The following is a 19,844-nucleotide window of genomic DNA, read 5'->3' as shown; positions in this document are numbered from 1 at the left end:
GATGAAAAACAACTGCCATCAGCTCAAAGCAGACAAAACTGAAGTCCTTATCTTTGGCAACAACCACTCCCCTGGGACGCCTCTTGGTGGCCCTCCGAACTTGGTACCCTACCCACCCCTGTGGACCATGCCAAGAACCTCGGAAACATCCTGGACACCAACCTCTCCAACAGCAGACTGATCAACTCCATCGCCTCATCAAGCATAGGCGAGTGCTACACAGGATTGTCAAGTGGATCCACCTTAACGCCAGATGAACAGTCACCCAGCTACGAAAATGAACTCTACATCGGAATCCCAGCCAATGTCATACGCCGACTCCAAACCACCCAGAACGCTGCCAAAAGACAATTCCTGGTCATCCAGCAAAATAACCTCAATAATCTCCACTGGTTCCCAGTCCAAGAAAAATGTAAATTCAAGCCACTCACCCACGCCTACAAAGCTCTCCACAACACCTGTCAAGCTTACCGCAACCACTGCCTCAATTTCTAACCCTTTGATCTGCGTCCCAGACAAGAGCACACCTCCCTTGCATCAAGAAGACCAGATGCGGAGGATGCTCCTTCTCTTACCTCTCAGCAAAGACCTGAAATCACCTCTCACAATAACTCAGAACTTCCCCCTCCCTCATGGACTTCCGAAGGAACCTCAAGAAATAGCTCTTCCAGACGAAATAGGCATGATCTCCTCTACCCCTCACACACCCTCCACCCCCACAGGCCTGCCCTACCTAGCACCTGGATAGCCTCATATGTGATTAGCCGCGCTCTAGAGATCCACATAACCTAACAGGTGCACCTGGAGGTGGCACAGGCCATTTTCCAGAAAAGAGAAAAACTCTGGCTCGATTGTTTCACCACTGCAGAGAATGCGCAATGTCAACAGTTCTGCGTGCTAGAGTTTTCAATGGAGTTCTAGCTTGGAGACACATTCTTTCTAGAGTGCAGTTCAGGACTTCTGTATACCTGCCCACCACTGCCTGACCTGCCCTGATTTATACAGAAGATGAGGTATGACTGAGCAGGAGGGGGGTTAATAAACACCATGTATAATCACGAAGATGTGATAAGGATCCGATGTTATTAATGAATGTATACAGTTTTTTTTCTTTTTTTCAACATGCTAATAAAATCATATTAAAAAAAAAAAAGATGACGTATGACTGGGCCAAAGTTATTCTAGAGGCACCACATTGGGCCAGGAGAGTGTAGTACTCGGAACTCCTTAATATGAGCATCTGTCCTCTGATCAAGCTACAGCTTTGGGACGATTGTCTGTCACAGCAGGTCAGCATGTTGCACCCATGATTGCACACTTTACATCGCTATACTTGGAGATTGAGTGGCAACAGGTGACCTCCTTCACCTTGCACTCCGAGGTCATTGATGTTATCTTGGCGGCAATGCAGCGCTCCTCAAAATCAGTGTACAACAGCCATTGGGACACATTTGTGGATTGCTGCGGCACCAGACAAATTGACCCTTTACAGGCAAAGTTGTCTAAAGTTTTGTTTATTCTGTCTAGACCAGCAAGGAGGACTTGCTTTGGGCACTGTTAAGTGCTACGTGTTGGCCCTTTCAGCCTTTTTTATGGTTGCCGGGTAAACCTTCTTTATTCAGATCACCCATTGGGATACATTTTTTGAAAGGTTTACATTTGTTTCTACCAAAACCCTTTGTCTTGCCCCAGTGACACTTGAAGTTAGTCCTCGCTTTCTCGATGTGATTCCCTTTTTTAGCGGTTGCACAGTTGTCCCTTGGGATATCTGACCTTAAACAGTCTTTCTCATTGCCATAACATTGGTTAGACATGTGTGAACTTCAGGCTGTCTGTGTTAATCCACCTTATATCACCTTCTTTGCTGCTAAGTTGGTTCTAAAAGTAGTCACTGTATTTCATGTCAGTCAGGTTATAACCCTTTTGGCATTCTTTGCACCACACAATAAGGAGCAAGTAAACGGCTTCACTTAAGACGTTAAAGAAAGCCCTCACTCACCACCTAGTGATGACATGCTTCATCATCGGGCCCCACCAAAGAGACCGAGTGTCTCTTTGGTGTGCTGCAACGCCAGATTTACTGCGGAGCGGGTTGGTGAGTTCAGGCAGTGTTGTGCAAAGAAAGAAACTAGTGAGTGGTGGATGGTTAAAAATTAGTCTGTAGTGTATCAAAATTAACTTTATTCTAATGATCACTAAGGACGGGTTAATAAAAACGTATGTGTTGGGAATTCGTCCACAATTAGTTGAGTGGTAGTTTTCTAAATATCAGTCGACATGTTTCAGCCACGAAACGGTATGATTTTACCTGGCATTCATCAGGACTCTGCGTGTGCTAAACCCTGGTGGAATGGACTCGCTAAGGCCCACCCTTACCTAGGGGCGTGAAAGTGAAAATTAACAAAAAGGTGTAAAGTGCCTGAACTCACCAACCCGCTCCGCAGTAAATCTGACGTTGCAGCACACCAAAGAGACACTCGGTCTCTTTGGTGGGGCCCGATGATGAAGCATGTCATCACTAGGTGGTGAGTGAGGGCTTTCTTTAACGTCTTAAGTGAAGCCGTTTACTTGCTCCTTATTGTGGTCGAATACAACTATTGGACACTCTTTTCTTGTTTATTGACTATTACCGGGTAATAAGAGTGTCACTCCACTCTCCCTGCCTCTCCTTTTGTTTAGGCATTCTTTGCACCACCTCATGCCGCAAAGGAGGAAGAGAGACTCCCATTGAATCGACAATGAGCTCTTTGAAGGGGTTTCTGGAGCAAAGAAAGGCAAAGCAGTGTAAAAATGGACCATCTCCAGATAGACTATTCACTGCATACAAATCTGTTACAAGATTGTGGAAAAGCAGCCCCCAGAAGACTTGTGGGTTCATTTCACCAGTGCCAGAACTTATGTAACTGCGTTAGCACACAGAGTGCCTGTCCGAGACATCTATCAGGCAGCTAAATGGGCTTCGGTACACATGTTCACAAAACACTACTGTCTGGACAGGTCAGTCCTGGGGGGCGTTTTGTCTGCTCGGTTCCACAGGACTTTTTAAGATGAGCCGCTTCACAGGCCCACCACCTTAAGAGCTACTGCTTTGGTATCTATTCACAAGGTGAAGAACCTGCAGCTAGAAGTATTCATTAGAAGAACAAGTACCTTTGGTAACGATCTCTCGAGTGGATACTCTATCTAACCGCAGATTCCTCACTGATCATCCCACCTCCCTTTTCTGTGAACTGAACTATTTTCTATCAAAAAGGTCCCAATTTAAAGATCTTCACACTGGTCATAACATTTTGCCAATGGGCTCTGCCTCCGATGGCACGGACAGCCTAGAAAGCAACTGACATCGGTGTGAATGGGTGTAGCTTATATGCGACACTGCTCATCGCGTACAGATGCACAATGCCACCTTGCAATGAGCAGAGCTACTTAAAAGCATCCAGATCCAGTCTTATGCCTGGGGATTATTCATAAGGTGAGAACTCAGCGGTTAGATAGAGTATCCACCAGGAAGATTGTTACCAGAAGTAAATTACTTGTTCAACAGGTGCTTTTGTGTCTTGTATGTGCCCATCACAATTGACCAATATACCTTGGCCCTACATTATCTGTGGTGGTAAAAGAAGTTGTCAAAATCTACAAGACGTAACAGTGAATAATCTTCTCCTCAGTTGGTAAAAAGGGGCAGTTGATACAGATAACACAGGTTTTCCAAGATGACAGACTTTCTGGAGCTGATGAATACTGAAAGAAAAATACATTTTGAAAGGAAAGAAACGTTCACTATACTCATAATGTTATACCATAAATGCCACTTTCTTCTTTCTTCTTCTGAGCAACAACAAATGTAAAGGGTGTATGCACCCTCTACGTAAGTCCTGCCATAGCATAACCTAAGCTATTTCTGGTGACAGATGCCTTGATCATTCGTGTTCTGTCAGTTTATACTTTGGTTATTCTGGTTTTGGTTCTATCTGGGCTTAAGAGGAGTGTTTCAGGTCTGCTCTGTAAATCTGTTTTCTTATTAGATCTGCAGTTATAGTGAAAACATGTCTAGTCTTAGATCTATGATAAGTTTGCGTTTGGGGTCTCCATCTGGTAATTCTGTTAGTCTCGGCCATTTGTCTAGCATGTTTCTATCTCATCTGACCTTTGGGAATCATGCTTGAGCTGAGCTGTGCTCTAAGAGATTCATCAATTCAAGGGTTTTCTTGCCTGAGCAATTCTGTCAAGCCTGAACGTTTGTCTTTAGTTGTATTAGCAGCTCTGGCTCTTGTCTGGTCATTTGGATCGTGTTTGTATTGGTGTATTGGGATTTTATGTGGTCCTCTCTTTATTAATTGTTGTCCCTCAGTTGTGTTATCACTTGTAGGTGATGACCTACGGTTGAATTGTCTAGTCTAGGCTTTGGTCTTTCACACTCCGACCCATGTTGTTTGTTCGGGTGCGACCTTGATTTGATCTTTAGATGTTCTTTCCTGTCCTACAGTATATAGAAAGTTGTTCTTTGAGAGCTGATCTTTGGTTTTAAGATTTTGGCACATAGGTGATCGGTGGGATCCATTCTGTGATTTCATTCCTTGTAGGCGTAGTCTCTGGTGCTCCTGTCAGATCTAGGCTCTGACCTTCAGCCTCTAAGAACTAGACTGTACGCTCTCTCTCTGGGCTATGTCATGGCCTGAAAGGTATGTGTCTTTATCTTGATTTTCTCAGACCTGATCTTTAGTCCTTGGTATTGACTCTGATTTTCATCAATCTTGCCTAACCTTCTGGTCCCGTTCCACTTACCTTGACCTCCACTCTGCACTCTTGCACTTTCGCCTCTTCACTACCACAGTCTGGCCCCTGTTGTTCTGTCGCAATTCTGCTGTTATTTTACTCTCTGCACCTTACATCAAGCCCTTTGTTCACTGCTCAGGGAAGGATAATCCCACGGTGCACTAATCTATTACGATGATAGCTGTGGCACCTAATCTGGTTTGAGGTCATCTTACTTTATTGCTCCAAGTTTCTGTGTCGTTCTTTGCTGCTACCTAGCACTTTGTCTAGTATTTTAATTAATATTCTCACTCAGTGGAATTTGAGGTTTCGGATCCACATTATGTTGTAATTGTTGACCAAGTTCCTGTAAACATCATGTTTTAATTATTTGATTCTACATTGCACTGATTGGCTGTATCTCTGTTAAGTTTTTAATTAACTGAACAATAAACGATGTTGTTGTTGAGTCTGATGTTTATATATTTTCCGTTGTAGCTAGTGTTTTGTCTCTGATTTATGTATGGCATTGTCTTGTTCTATAATGATTTTGTTCGATCTATGCATTACTATACAGTAATTCTGTGAGAAATTAGTATTGATCTTAGTTGATTTGCCTAATCAGGGATTTAGTCTCTTTTGGATCTGTTACGTTTGGTCTTCAATCATCCAATTATTTTGTGATGTCGGTCAGACTGGGGTTTAATGTCTGCTCGTTCTGCCAGATATAGAGCCAATTATCCAGTGCCACACTAGCAAAGTCAAGTCTGGGAACTGTTTGCAAGATTCACCTGGAATGTGTCTTCCCCTCTGTGGATTCAGGTATCTGCAATTTGTGTAAGGTAGGGATTCTTACATTCAATGACTTACCTGGTATTGGCTCTACTGAATCAACCATTTTACAACTGTAGTACTTGTTTACTTTGATAGGTTGCTCAGGCTTGAGAGTTATGGTTTTGCAAACCATATTTTACAACATTCTTTTGGTGCTGTCGCCACTCATCCTACTATGCCCAATGTAAAAAATTTCCATTGAAAACCAATGCAAACACAAGCCATTCGCTGATGTTATGGCGTGCAACTGTCCTAGTTATATTCACAGTCAATAACAAATGAGTAATAGGATAGATCATTCTTTACCTGGCCAGATGATGGCTTCCAGCAAGGTGATCCTTCTAGTCAGAAGTCCCAGCTGAGCCTGCAGCTGGAGGAAGGATTCTAAACTAACAGCCTGCTGGGGAATTGAGAAAGAGGAGAGTGCGTATACAGTCACTCGCAGAGCTGAAAGAGTGCCCGTCGCTGAGAAAGCATGCCGAGAAACCAGATATGAGAATAAGGAGGCAGGGGAGACCTTAAAAATGTTGGGAATATTGTAGACATTGTTTACTAATTTCTTAGTTTTTGGGCAAGGCAGAGTTTCACATTTTTTCATCCTATGAGTGTTTTTTGATAATGCTGGAGATTCCAGAGTTTCCCACCTGCAAAGGATTTAAAGGGTGTGTGTTGCAAGATGCTAATAAGTACTATAGGGCCTATTTACTAGAAGTCATGCAGCGCAGCAAGTGCCCTTGCTGTGCTGCACTGCGTGACTGGGAAAGGGCAGGAATGCGCCATATATAAGACAATACAGCACATTCTGCCTTTTCCCCCTGCGTTGGCGCCGTTTTGACAGCCTAGCGCCAATGCAGGCATCCTTGCACCATGGTGCAGAGGTGCCTGAATTGCATGCAGGAGAGGACATTTTGCTGCAGAAAAACAATCCTGAGAGGTATATTCCTCCTTCATTGTGTGCTGCAGAATTCAGCAGACTTAGACAGAGGAAGCAATGCGGAGAACAAGAGATATTTCTCCTGGTTACGTATCACCTGAGAAGGCGTATCTTTTTGGCGCATACCCTGGTCTAGTTAATACAAAATGTGCTGAGCTGTTCCTGGAGAGGGGGGTGACCCAGAGTATGCGTCAAGAGATGTGGAGGATGTTGTTAGGGTAAAGAAGAATTAACCCTGGGCATCCATTTTGTTGGATTTAATGCCCTCACACACCTTTGCAGGTGTCATGCTTCATCATTTGGGCCTGCTCCTCGTTGGGTCAGCGGTGCAATACCCAACTGGCAACACCTCAAAGAGGGGCTCTTTGGCGGAGATCTTTTTCCAACAGCCATATAGATGAAGTGCGGGTGTGGGGCCTAGTGAGTTAGTAGACGTTTTCAAGTGATTAAAATAAAGCTAGGGGTACCAAGGAATGATTTATTCAGGCGGTCCGCCGGATCCAGCGGCGAGGGGTAGGCGCTAGCAACGCAGCTCAGGCACTCCCAACCTTGCGGTGGAAGATCTAACCTGAAGCTTTACCCGCTGGATACTGTTGTTATCTGACCGTTACACTTTTTAGGTAATGACAGCTTAACACAGGCAATTCAAGGAAGAAGGGTAATATAGGGACACAGCCTTTTCAATCCCCTTTTTTCCAATTGTGTGTGGTTTTTATTCACACTAGTGTATACACATTATACATTAGGGACTTAGTTTAGACAGTTACTCCTTAGATACCAGCTATATAGTTCCATTGGTCCTGAAGAATCGCTTGTTAATATACGCCAGCGAGAAACATGTTGACCGGACAGTAGCACTCTCTGGAGGGTCTCTGGAAGCATAATATTCCAGTTTCACCCTCTAGAATCTCTTTTTTAACTAAAGCAGCGGACCGCCTGAATAAATCATTCCTTGGTACCCCTAGCTTTATTTTAATCACTTGAAAACGTCTACTAACTTACCAGGCCCCACACCCGCACTTCATCTATACGGTTGTTGGAAAAAGATCTCCGCCAAAGAGCCCCTCTTTGAGGTGTTGCCCGTTGGGTATTGCACCGCCGACCCAACGAGGAGCAGGCCCAAATGATGAAGCATGACACCTTCAAAGGTGTGTGAGGGCATTAAATCCAACAAAATGGATGCCCAGGGTTAATTCTTCTTTACCCTAACAACATCCTCCGCATCTCTTGACGCATACTTCTGGATTTCTGGAAGAGACGTTGGCAAAAGCTTCCAACAAATCGCAGACCTTGTTCAAATTGGTATAAAGCTTATCCAACCCCTCATGTGCTGTACCTTCTACCCCTGTGTCGCAGGAGCTTTGTGATTCTTTAGCCCTTGCTTTTGATGACAAAATTAGGAATATTCTGAAGGGTTTTGAAGTGTCCACACAGCTTATACCATCTGGGCCCTACCCCTCTGTGTCCCCTGGCCATCCGGCACCTGAGGAGAGTAAGAACAAGGAGAGGACCTGTCAGCTGCCAAGTTTCCCTATTCCTTCATTGGAGGAGTTCTGTGCTCTAGCTAACTGCGTATCCTCAGGCTCACCTTTAGATCCCATGCTGCATAAGATTTGGAAGGCCTTCCATGGCGAGCTGTTTCCCCCGCTACACTCAATCTGCTGCCAATCGTTGGTTACTGCATCTGTTCCAGACTGCTGGAAGTTGGCAATTGTAACACCTTTGTTAAAAAAGGCCACCTTGGACCCCCTCTGCCCAGCCAATTATAGGCCTATTTCGCTTTTGCCATTCGCGATAAAAATCTTAGAGAAGTGGGTCACGAGAGCCTTGTCCAACTTCCTGGAAACCAACTCCTGTCTAGATGCAGCCCAATTTGGCTTCAGACCGGGCCATGGTACTGAGACTGCTCTGGTCACCGTGCTGAACGATCTGAGAACGCGTGTTGACAGGGGCAAGTCAGCATTTTTAGTGCTGCTTGACTTGTCGGCCGCGTTCGACACGGTGAACCATGAGGTCCTACTGGGCCGCCTTTGTAATGCGGGAATAACTGGCTCGGCGCTATCCTGGTTAACATCTTACCTTGCCAATAGACAACAGGCAGTAACATTACCACCTTTTCATTCTGACATACGTCAGGTGAATCAGGGTGTCCCCCAGGGCTCTGCGATAAGTCCGATTCTTTTTAATTTGTACCTCCAGCCCTTGATACATCTAATAAAGTCATTCGGCATACAAGTCATCAACTATGCCGATGATACTCAATTGATTTTTTCTCTAGAGGGTTTGGAGGCAGTTTCGAGGGACGTTTTCCAGCAGTGTATGTCGGCCACAGCAGAGTGGTTGCAAGTCAACTCACTCCAATTCAATGGTGCAAAGACGGAGATATTGCACTGCTCCTTAGACCGACTCCCTCGCCCATTGCCGGAAGACTTTTGGCCTACTTCTATACCAGGCTCGGTGGAGGCGGCAGAATCGGCCCGCAACTTGGGAGTCATATTTGAATCAAATTTACAATTTGACGTCTCGGTGAACAGGACTGTAGGGACGTGTATGGGTCTGCTCTTTGCTCTTCGGAAGATTTTGCCGCTTTTCCCTCGGGAAGCTAGAGTAGAAGTAGTGCGTAGTACCATTCTCAGTAGGTTGGACTACTGTAACGCACTACTTCTGGGAGCTCCAAAGACCCTGATCCTTAAGTTACAAAGGATCCAAAATATGGCGGCTAAATTGGCCCTGTCCCTTCCACGTTCGGCTTCCTCCTCTGGAGCTTTGGCAGACCTACATTGGTTACCGGTCCAGCAGAGGATTTCCTATAAGGCCTTATGTCTGACTTTTGGAGCTCTGCATGGTCTGGGACCAATACCACTGCAAAATCTTTTCTCGTGGTACCAGGCTGCCAGACCTTTGAGATCCGCTTTGGCGTTCCTAGTGAGAATCCCGAGGATAAATAGAGTGAGAATGGGCGGCCGTGCTTTTAGTTTCACAGCCGCCACAATGTGGAACACTCTACCTCTGACACTGAGGAGCAGAAAAGATCTGTTTTCATTTAAAAGGGACCTTAAAACATATCTTTTTCCAAGAGCAGAATAAGCGTACACCAGATGGCTGAATTGATCTCAGCGCCAGGATACCCTCTGGGTGACAGTTGCGCTTAACAAGCATTAAAATACATACATACATACATACTCTGGGTCACCCCCCTCTCCAGGAACAGCTCAGCACATTTTGTAATAACTTGACCTTTTGGGCACCGCTGTAGCTGGACCTTCTGCTTACCTTTAAGTAGTAATAGCCCTTCTCTCCTCTCTTTGAACCCATACGCATTCCCTGGTCTAACAGTTCTGGTAAATCTGGCAATGTGTCATAAACCATGGAAGTTGTGTGGGAATACTGAATTATTCAACTCAGCGATTTGCGCTACATTGCCTTACTCCCGATTTATGTAGCCACTGAGGGCCACGCAAAGTGGCCTTGCGTGGCTTCATAAATCCCATGTAAGGTTTTCACTGCTCTTGATCCACGTGTGGTGCAAGAGCGGTGCAAACCGCCTCATACATAGCCCCCTATGTGTTAATTGTAAAATAATCAGTAGACTAGAACCAATAAGAGGGTGTCAGAGGATATGAAAATAGCACTGAGCCTAGATCATAAACTGGAGTTTCAAAATATGAGGATACCTGTTGGCGTATAAATTGGGCATGACATTTATATGGGTACTCTAGTGTATATCTCTACACTAGTTACTATTCTAAAACCACACGATATTGTTTTGGATTTTGTACCCAATTCTGAGTTTCTTACATGTTAATGGAGAATAGCATGTGACAACAGTTTTCTACGACTGCTACTCCCACACACATTTCCCTCATTGCACTGCATTGGCTGCACAAATTCAATCACGTATTACCTAGAGAAAATTGCGTAAGCAAAAACCGAGAACCAAGTACATTATGATTAGAGCCCATGATTCATCACTGGGCCCAAACACCAGTTGTGCTCAGTTTTACAGGCATGGTGACCCTGAGAATGAGGGTGTTATTATTATTTGGAGTACAATGTACATGGAGCAACCTCTTGAATCAGAGTCTGGTGGAAACGAGGGACACAGATAAGTGTCTTTGTTGGTGGAGATAGTGTTAGGCATCCTCTGAGAGGAATGGTTTGACTGGATAGTTGGATATCTCTCAGCACATCTTTAACACTCATGGGAGCAAAACTCGCTAATGATCTGAAGAGCTCATCTGAATTATCAGTGTTTATGCTCCACAGAAGTCTAAATCATGCCTGCTGTGAAGATATTGCATTGCTGGACCATTCTATGACATCATTAGATTAGTGTATTTTCCTGGTTCCTCCAATTGTTTCTCAGGTTAGGGCACTCTTCCTTTGGGTATATGGGCAATAAAAAGATCTTGTTCAATTATATAAACAAAAGCAAGGCCTGATGTGATGTCTGGACTTTACACTAACATGCAACTGTGCTCTCCTTTGATGCAGTCAGGTTGAGCTTCTCTAATGCCATCACTGAAAGTTACATGTCGTATTATCGAATGGAACACCTCATCCTCACTGGTAAGCAACTCTTTAACTTTACTGAATACTCAAGTTACTTCAGACATAGCAACTGTTTTCACACATTGGTGGCATTTGTTGTCATAACAGATGAAAGAATGGCGAATGGCCAACCACACAGTTCAATGCCTCTTCCGAGCAGTCATCTGAAGCTCCTGTCCATCTATCTGTCTCTACTCACCATGAATCCCAATCATTGTCTCCAAGATTAATACTCTCTCTGCTAAAATCTTCAGGGCCTCTCGCAGCTGGTGCATCCCCTCCCCCTGTGGACAAAAGAGACAGGTACAGCTGTGAAGGAATTGACCCCAGCGGGGAGGAGGGGGCTCATGCCTCCAGCCTTACCCGCTGAGCTCCTCTCCGCCCTCAAATAAGAATCTGCAAGTAGAGAGACAGGAATAACAGCCTCCGGAGGAAAGATTTGGAAGTGGCACAAATTATTGGCATTACTGGGTAGTCAGTCTGGAAACGTCATGCTCGTAGGGAAGGGTAAAGCATTCCAACATTAGCTTTGGGTAGTTGAAACAATGACACACAGACCAAAAGTAAAAAAGACACACATACCCATAGACTGCTTCATAAGGGACTGTACGAAAGTTTGCGACTAAAAGAAAAATCTGTTATTCATCTACTGATGTGGAATGTTATGTTGAGCCCTAAATCTAGTATTCTTTAGAGTTGGTTCTCAAGGGCAGGAGCTATAGCTCTCCTTCCTTGGACTTTATTCACATCAACTCAAAATTCTTCCAGTCTTGAATGTGCTACCTGACCAGTCAATGTTGTGCTTTTTTTTAACTTGGAATTACTTGATGGCAATACATACGTCTTCCTGCCTGGCCCTTGGCTGTTAGGACTTGTTTACCTTGGACCTGGTAGTCAGTTAATCTAGTGTGACCCTGCCGTGGGCCACAAAGAAATAAAATGTAATGCTTTGATACCGTGGCACTAATGTCGATGCCTTACTGCCCTGGAGCTCCTATCTATGCAGTGACTTCCGTCCTGCCCTGGGCTAATAAATATCTTTCTGTGTCAAGCCCATCAGGGATTAATCATGATTTTTTTCTATCTTAAACCTATTATAGAGAATTACAGACTCAAGCGATTATTCCTCCTGACGTAAACAGTTAAATCAGGCTAATTCTCATTGCACATCACTGGGTAGAGCAGTTCTTCACCCTGAGGGATCCTGCCTTTATGTCGCCATTCTGTAAGACTGGTCTTTGATTTTTTGGACATGACCTTTGAGAGTGATCGGGTCCAGCCTTCATTGTGATCCAGATCTCTAAGCGGAATGTTTGTCACCCATGAGACCTCAGAAAGAGTCACCCTCCTAGGTTTCTCATGCAAGTACAAACCAATGTTCCCATAGAATTTGTAAGCATCTTTCACTGAATCAGGCAGACATCTAACTGGTGGAGATAAAAATGTTAATGTGTGCTCAATTCCACCATTTAGCCCATTGAGCAATCTACATCCCTAGTATATACCTCCCAAGAACACACAGCAATGCATTCTTCTAAAAACTATCTCCATGCATTATACCTTACTCAGTGTGCAGCCCTACCAATCAAATGTAGATCATTATCACTACTCCTCTTGACGGTTCACTAAGTTACAACACATCCTGAAGAACACAGGAACCAAAAGATAGTCAAAGGCAACATACCCAGGAAAGAGAGGGTACATGCATTATGGTCCGGAGACAGACAACATACCCAAACAAAGTGGCATTCTGTGAAAGAGCATCCAAAAATAAAGAAATAACAGCCATAAAGAATGCCAAGCACACTGATGGGGCAAGTGAACATTACCACAGTCCACACCTACATGATGCCATGCTCGCAGGCTGGATATACAAGAACCGAAACATGCTGTACATCCTCAGTCATGCTACATAACATCAGGAAGTGGAGGCTAGTCAAGCCATGCAGCAGGTTCCAGGCCAGTAGCTTTTATATGGCACCAGAAGATCAACACAACATCCCAGCAAATCTGATCTTTTCCTAACCAAATCTGAACTGGATCTCTGCAGGGTGTAATATCATCTAATACCCTTGGAATGATGATCATGGGATGTTAGGGATATGAAGTAGCGGAAGTGAGAACAGAATGAGGGAACAGTTGCATAGCATGATTGGCACTTGTGGATAGCGAGAGCAAACCAGGTTTGTAGTGGAAATAAGCTCACTGCACTGAGGTGGTTTTTAGCACAATCCTTCCTGGTTTCAAGGCATTATGAGCTAAAGGGCACATAGGGTTGAGGCTTCATGACATCAAAGTGGTCCACGATCTCAAGGCTTCATGATGTCAAATGCATTCAGGCCTCATAGGTCAAAGCATCAAGGCTTCATGATGTCCAAGGTATGCATGACCTTCATGACAACAATGCGTCATGGTGTCAAAGATGTAAATGCTCTTGAGGGTTCATCAAGTCAACAATGTCAACACTTCACCATGTAGATGCTTCATGACTTTAATGTTTCACAACATTAATGCTTCATTATGCTTGGGCTTCATAACATTTTTGCCTTATGATGATATAAAGGTTTGTGAAGTTGAGGCCCAACGTAGCTGGCAAGAAATCTACATGAGGTAGCAGAAGAGATGCCAGAAGCACTTGAGTAGAAGTGCAGCTCCTATATGACCCATTTGCTGATCCTCAATTCTGATGTGGAGACCAGACAAATCCTAAAAGATTTTAACCCTCATCACAGCAATAGCTGTTCCATTTCTTATTTAACATTATCATTCCATTGAGAAGCTAGCCCTTCATCAAAACAAAATGATACAAAAACCTGCGTAAACGCAGAGAAAATCCCCACCTTCTACCACTCGGGCAATATTCCCATCAGAAGACTTCGACTTTTCTTGCCGAGAAAAAAACGTAGAGAAATTCCACACCTAATCAGAATTATTTTTTGTTAGGAAGCAAAGGTCTAAAAATGTTTCATGAGTTTTTTCTGGACAGTTGATGTTGATGCTCCTGGCTTCTACAGGCTATTAGAACCCTGGAGTACTCCATTGTTTTCAATGGGGCTCTCAACAATTCAATGTTCTAATGCGAGTTTTAAACTGAGAGCACACTCCCGCTGTCAGGCTGCAGTCTTATTGGATAATTTCCCTCTCTTTTCTCTTTTAAATAGGAGAACATGAAAAAGGTCTTTGGGCAGCAGTGTTGCTAAATGTTTTAACTCAGTTCAAATATTCTACTATTTTCAAAATTCAAAAATGGAAATAGTGGGCCTCATGTTCAAAGGCTTTTACCATACGCAAGCTCTCTGAAAACAGTAAGTTAGGAATCTCTATTTGGAAGGGGTGTGGTAGGGGAATCCCTTCCAAATACCAAATTGTTATGGTATGTATTATAATTTAGGAACAAAATCCGGTTGCAAAAAAAATAAATATTTTACGACCTACTCAAAAAAGGTGGTAAATTAGCCACAAACTGGAAGGGGTACGGAAGGAACCAGTTCCCCTTTGTGAACGTTGACAAAAACGATTTTAGGAGTAGGCAGTGGTCCATGGTACCACTGCCTACCCGTAAAGAAGGTTTGTGTAACTTTTCATTTTATTTTTTACACACATCCCTTTTTCCTTTAAGGAAAACAGGCTGCGTTAAAAACAATGCTTTATTTAAAAGCAATCACAGACCTGGTGGTCTGCTGACCCAGCAGGTCACCATCCCTGTGATTAATGTCAATCACACTTTGCAACCTAACTCATGACTTTTGAAGAGGTAGGTCGAATTGGGACCCACTACGATTCTGTATTTTGTGAACCAAGTTATTAGTACATGGGCCGATTCACAAAATACCAATGCATTTGGTAGATGTCGGTCCGCAAATTGCAACCACTTTTACCAAATCCATTTTAGTACATTACAAATAAGAAAATTGCATATTCCAAATCATTATTAGTCGTAATTTACGATTGTATTATTTGGAATTTTTGTACAGGAGATCCCCCCAAGTGTATTTAAATTGGCACTTTTTACTTTTATTAAGAGTTTTACTACTACATTTTAAGTGTATTCAGGGATGCTGCATATGGGAAGTTCTAAAGTGTTTACGAACTTTAATTTCGATCGCTTTCTAGAGAAGGAGGGATCATACAAAAGCTGAAAGACTAAAAAAACAATGAGTACAATTGACTTCTCACGTTTCACCCTATTCTGTCCTACAAACAGGAATGACTTACATTATAATGGAGTAAAGGAGGCCGACAAGATTCAGGAATGGTTTTGCCCAAAAAGTTCTGTAGCTGGTCCAAACTGGGTGTAAGTCAAGGAACTAGAATCCAGTGCATAATGTTTGCAAAATGCATGTGGAGAAGCTCTGTTGGCTGCTCACATACGATACGAATTTTGAGATGCCTCTGACATAGAACAATAGCGTCTATATTCTGATTTGCATGAGCATATATTCCTACGAAAGGAGAATGTCCTGAAGGAATCAAGTATCTATTAAGGGTATGAAAGCCTGGGTTGCTTCTTTGCTCGGTGAAAGCTTGAAAAGGTAACAAGTGATCTAGAAGAGCCTCAGACCACACACCTTGTGATGGACCCTCTCACCTTCTAAGAAGAGCACAAGAGAATACATTTTTAGTTCAAATGTAAAGCTGACACAAATTTGGTAAGCAACTCTGGATGAGGCTTAACACATCCTTATCCATCATTAAAACTGTTAAGGCTTCTGTGAAGTAGTGTGGCTCACTGGTTAGAGGCGGCAGACCCGAGAGCAGAGGACGGCCCGGGACCAGGGTTCGATTCCCGGCGCGGCAGGTTTCTGGACCAGGGTCAGCGGACTCGATAATTCTCTCGCCTCGGTGCCTACTCTGATCAGCGATCACACTCGGCAACTCTGGGCATTAGCTTGCCTCATCTTCACTAACGGCCCCACCAGACCGCCGGGGATGCCTGGTCTCACCCTGGAGATACCCATTAAGGGACCATCTCTCAGGGAAGCCAGGAAGGGTTTCGCAGCGGTCGAAGCGCCTTGGGACCCTACGGGTAAGTAGTGCGCTATATAAATGCCTATACATTTACATTCTGAGCAGAGAGAGCTTAGAGCTCGTTGACTATAAGTGGGCATAGTTGAAACAAAATATGGTTTACGTTGAAACAAACTTGATTTCACACAAAGCCATTGGCTCAAAAGGCGGATGCATCAGGAAATTCAGAGCAACTTACAATTCTCGTGCTGAATGATCTATTCCACTGGGACAATATCGTTAAAGAATGCTTTATTGCTGGGGTCATGGACCGTAGAACATGGCATTAGACGCATGTGTCTAGAGCTCCAGTGCAGTGGCCCCAATGGATGCAGATATCCTGGTACCTGGAGTGTCTCTGTAGGAGGACTGGGCCGGCTGACTGCATCCGGGAGAGGGGGCGAGCCATAGGAGGTAGAAGGGTACCCCGAGATGGATGTGAGCAGGGCCGAGGATGCGGCGAATTGCCAATATGCAGGGGTGGCTCCTCCATTATGGCGGAGGAGAGTCGCCCCACTGTCAGAGCCAGGAGATTAACGCCTTAACGGCGGCCACGATTTTGCAGAAGTGCGGCACTTCCGCAAAACGGGCAGGGCCGTGTCGGCCATTGGCCGATGGCAGCACTGGGGAGGTAGTGCTGCTGTCGGCCAATGGCCGACGGCAGCACGGAACGGGCTATAAAAAGAAAAAGATAAAAAAAGTATTTATTATTTTATTTTTTCCTGGCTGAGCCAAGTGGCCCGATTCTAGCATGGGCCAGGCCCATCATCTAAGATGGCAGTAGGGAGGAGGAGAGTTGTGCACTGTAACATTTCCCCAACCCAGGTGGAGTAAAGGCACAGACTCCCAGTGCCTGAGCGAGCGTTAGATCAGCCCACTCAGGCCAATCCTGGCGAAATTGGCAGCTCCCTGTTGGAGGAGATTACACTGTGAGTCACAGTGGGAGCCGTGGAGGCTGATTGCCTTGGAGTGCCAGTGAGTTGAGGGTGCAGTAAAAAATACAGCACCAACGAAAGAGAGTGGCATTATTCCGCACGGTGCTGCTCCAGGCTCCCTCCGACCCACAATGGCAGTAGCGCGGATGCTCATGTATGGCAGCCCCTGTGCCCCTGACCAGAGCAAACAGGATTTTGATTGAGGCGTGATCCGAGGAGGCCCCAACAATGCCATTGTGTGAGACAAAGTAAACGGTGGAGACTCAGAAGGCCTGAAAGACTGTACAGGACACTGTTAAGACTGTGCCAGGCTTGGGCCTGGAAGACCATATTACAGCGATTTTGGTGCCCATTGAAAACATCAAAGTGGCACTGGAAAGCAAAATTGATGCAGTGGCTTTGGGGCGTCTTTGCACAGACCACAGGAAATTGCTGAACGCATTAGGTGAAACAGAATCCACTGTGGCCCACCTGCACCCCAGAGGGACCAACAACAGACTCACGCTTCGTCAATTTCATAGCGGCCTTGGAGTTGCTAGACCTTTGATGGGAGAAACATCCGGGGCAGTGCCAGTACTTGAGTACTTGTACGCGTCCCGCTGCATGATGTCACTGTCTAGACTAGACCATATCCTAGCACCGCACCACCAAATGGATAGGTTCAGTCACATGAGCTTTTTGTCACGTGGAATATCGGATCATTCAACTCGATCACAAACGTACCGATGGGGATCCCAGGCCTGAGGGGGATTGAATGGCTAGATGTTTGAGAACAGATGGACAGAGATACTAGGCAGATGACCACCACTACAACAAATCTGTACTCAGTAGACAGTATTGGGACTGTCAAGTCTGAGGTGGACTTGTGGGAAGCTTACAAAGTAGTGACCAGAGAGCAGCAAATTGCCCATTAGTGGATAAGAGAAAGAGGGACAAGGAAAGTAGGGAGGTGGAGGAGTGGCTATTGGAGTTGGAGAGGAATTATGTCGCCTCGCCCTCCAGAGAACTGGCTCATAGAATTGAAGAGGTGAGACAAGAGTATACAGCCGTCGTACACCAAAAAGCCCAAGCCCAATTCTGAGCAAAGCAGTGCATGCTATACGAAGTGAGCAAAAGTTGGGAAAACTCATAGCATGGTTGGCTAAAAAGAAGGAAGGGCAGAGGTGCATACAGGGAATCAGAACGGGGACGTCAGTGATAAGGAGACTATCAATTTGATTGCGCAAGCATTCGCTGCTTTTGTGGAAGACCTTTAAACGACCAGCACTGATGATAGGCGGAAAGACCTGGATAGGTTTGTCAAGGATATGTCAACCTTTAGACTTGAGAACGAACAGAGACTATTGTTGGAAGAAGAGATTACCGAGGGGGAGAATGCTGAGGCCATAACCCAAATGCATAGTGGCAAAATTCCAGGCCCCCACGGGTTTCCTACAGAATTCTTTCAATGCAAGAAATCCAGAGTTGTAGGGTCGCTGCATTAAGTATTTCATAAGGCCTGAAAGGTGGGCAGACTTCCAAAAGATCTCAGGGGGTTGATGATTGGTTTGATACATAGGGAGTGGAAGGTGCCTGATGACAGTGCCTCCTACAGGCCCATTTCATTGCTCAACATGGAAATGCAGATACAAGCAAAAGTGCTGGCAAATCATCTCGTGCAGGTCGTGGATTCCCTAGTGGCCCAGGATCAATCCGGCTTTATGCCTTAGAGGGCTACAAGGCATAAATTGAGGCGGTTGATGGGATGCTTGGCTCATTACGAAAGACTGAGTGAATGGGCAGTCCTATTGGCCCTACATGCTGAGAAGGCATTAGATTCTTTGGAATCCTTGAAAAGATGGGCTTTGGTCTGAACTTCCTATGTTGGGTTGGGCTACTATATAGCAATCCTGTGGCCAGAGTCAACAGGGTGTTCTCAAGGGAATTTGGGCTATCCAGAGGTACTTGGCAGGAGTGTCTGCTGTCCTCCTTGCTTTTCACAGTGGCACTTGAGTTCCTAGCGACTTGGATCTGCACAGATGCATTGATCCACTGCCTCCGATGGGATCCTATCCTGCTATACGAGGCAGACCCCAGCACTCCATATCTTGATATTGAGAATCATGTCCATTTTAGAAATTTTTGGATCTGATGCTTGAATCCGTATCACTTGGCACAAATCGGTGGTGTTTCCGTTGGTGACGGGCAATCTAAGTCGGGAAGGGAGGTACCCCCTCAGGTGGGAGACTCGGGGTTTCCGGGACCTGTGAATCTTTATAACACTACATGAGAATTATTTCTCCCCAAAAATATGCTGAGGATCCTGGAGGCATATAGGAGTGATGTGAAGTGGTGGAGGAGACTATCGGTCTGTCTACTGGGGCGAGTGGCTCTCTACAAAATGAACTATCTGCCCAAATATTTGAATTTTCGTTGCAGTATAGGGTGCTGGGCGCTTCCCCGATGAGCAGCGCGGTATCCAGGTCCTTCATAACTGCCTTCCACCTCTTGACAAGCTATGAGAAAAATGGGAGAAGGATCTGGGCAGACTTGAGTACGATTACTGGGTTATGGCGTGTTGATACCAGGGTGAGACAGCGATCAGGGCAGGATTTATGTTATTTTCAACTGAAACTCTTTCACAGGACGTACTATACAAGGAGCCGGCTCTCCCGGATGGGGAGAACGGCTGATGACCGCTGTCTGCGGGGCTGTCTGGTGCAGGGTTCCCTGATACATATGATTTGGGAGTGCCCAGGGGCCTGAGCATACTGGGAAAAAATAGGCAATAGATTATTGGTTGTGTTGGATTTTAGAGTGATGCTCACTCCACAACTGATCTACCTAGC

General features: G+C 45.0%; 1 protein-coding gene across 4 annotated transcripts in view; it reads right to left on the bottom strand.

Moving 5' to 3' along the window:
* EMID1 (EMI domain containing 1) overlaps positions 1–19,844 on the bottom strand; it is a 543,734-nt gene that overhangs the window by 8,317 nt on the left and 515,573 nt on the right. For 2 of the 4 annotated variants that reach the window (XM_078667173.1, XM_078667170.1), the window contains one exon: positions 5,896–5,989. In XM_078667173.1, the coding sequence (XP_078523299.1) occupies positions 5,896–5,989 (94 nt within the window). Of the gene's footprint in view, positions 1–5,895; positions 5,990–11,273; positions 11,359–19,844 lie in introns of all 4 variants that reach the window. The other 2 variants (XM_078667172.1, XM_078667171.1) reach the window with 2 other exon arrangements.

Source organism: Lissotriton helveticus, chromosome 11 (assembly GCF_964261635.1).
Source record: "Lissotriton helveticus chromosome 11, aLisHel1.1, whole genome shotgun sequence".
NCBI lineage: Eukaryota > Metazoa > Chordata > Amphibia > Caudata > Salamandridae > Lissotriton > Lissotriton helveticus.
This window is presented reverse-complemented; position numbering and strand designations above follow the sequence as displayed.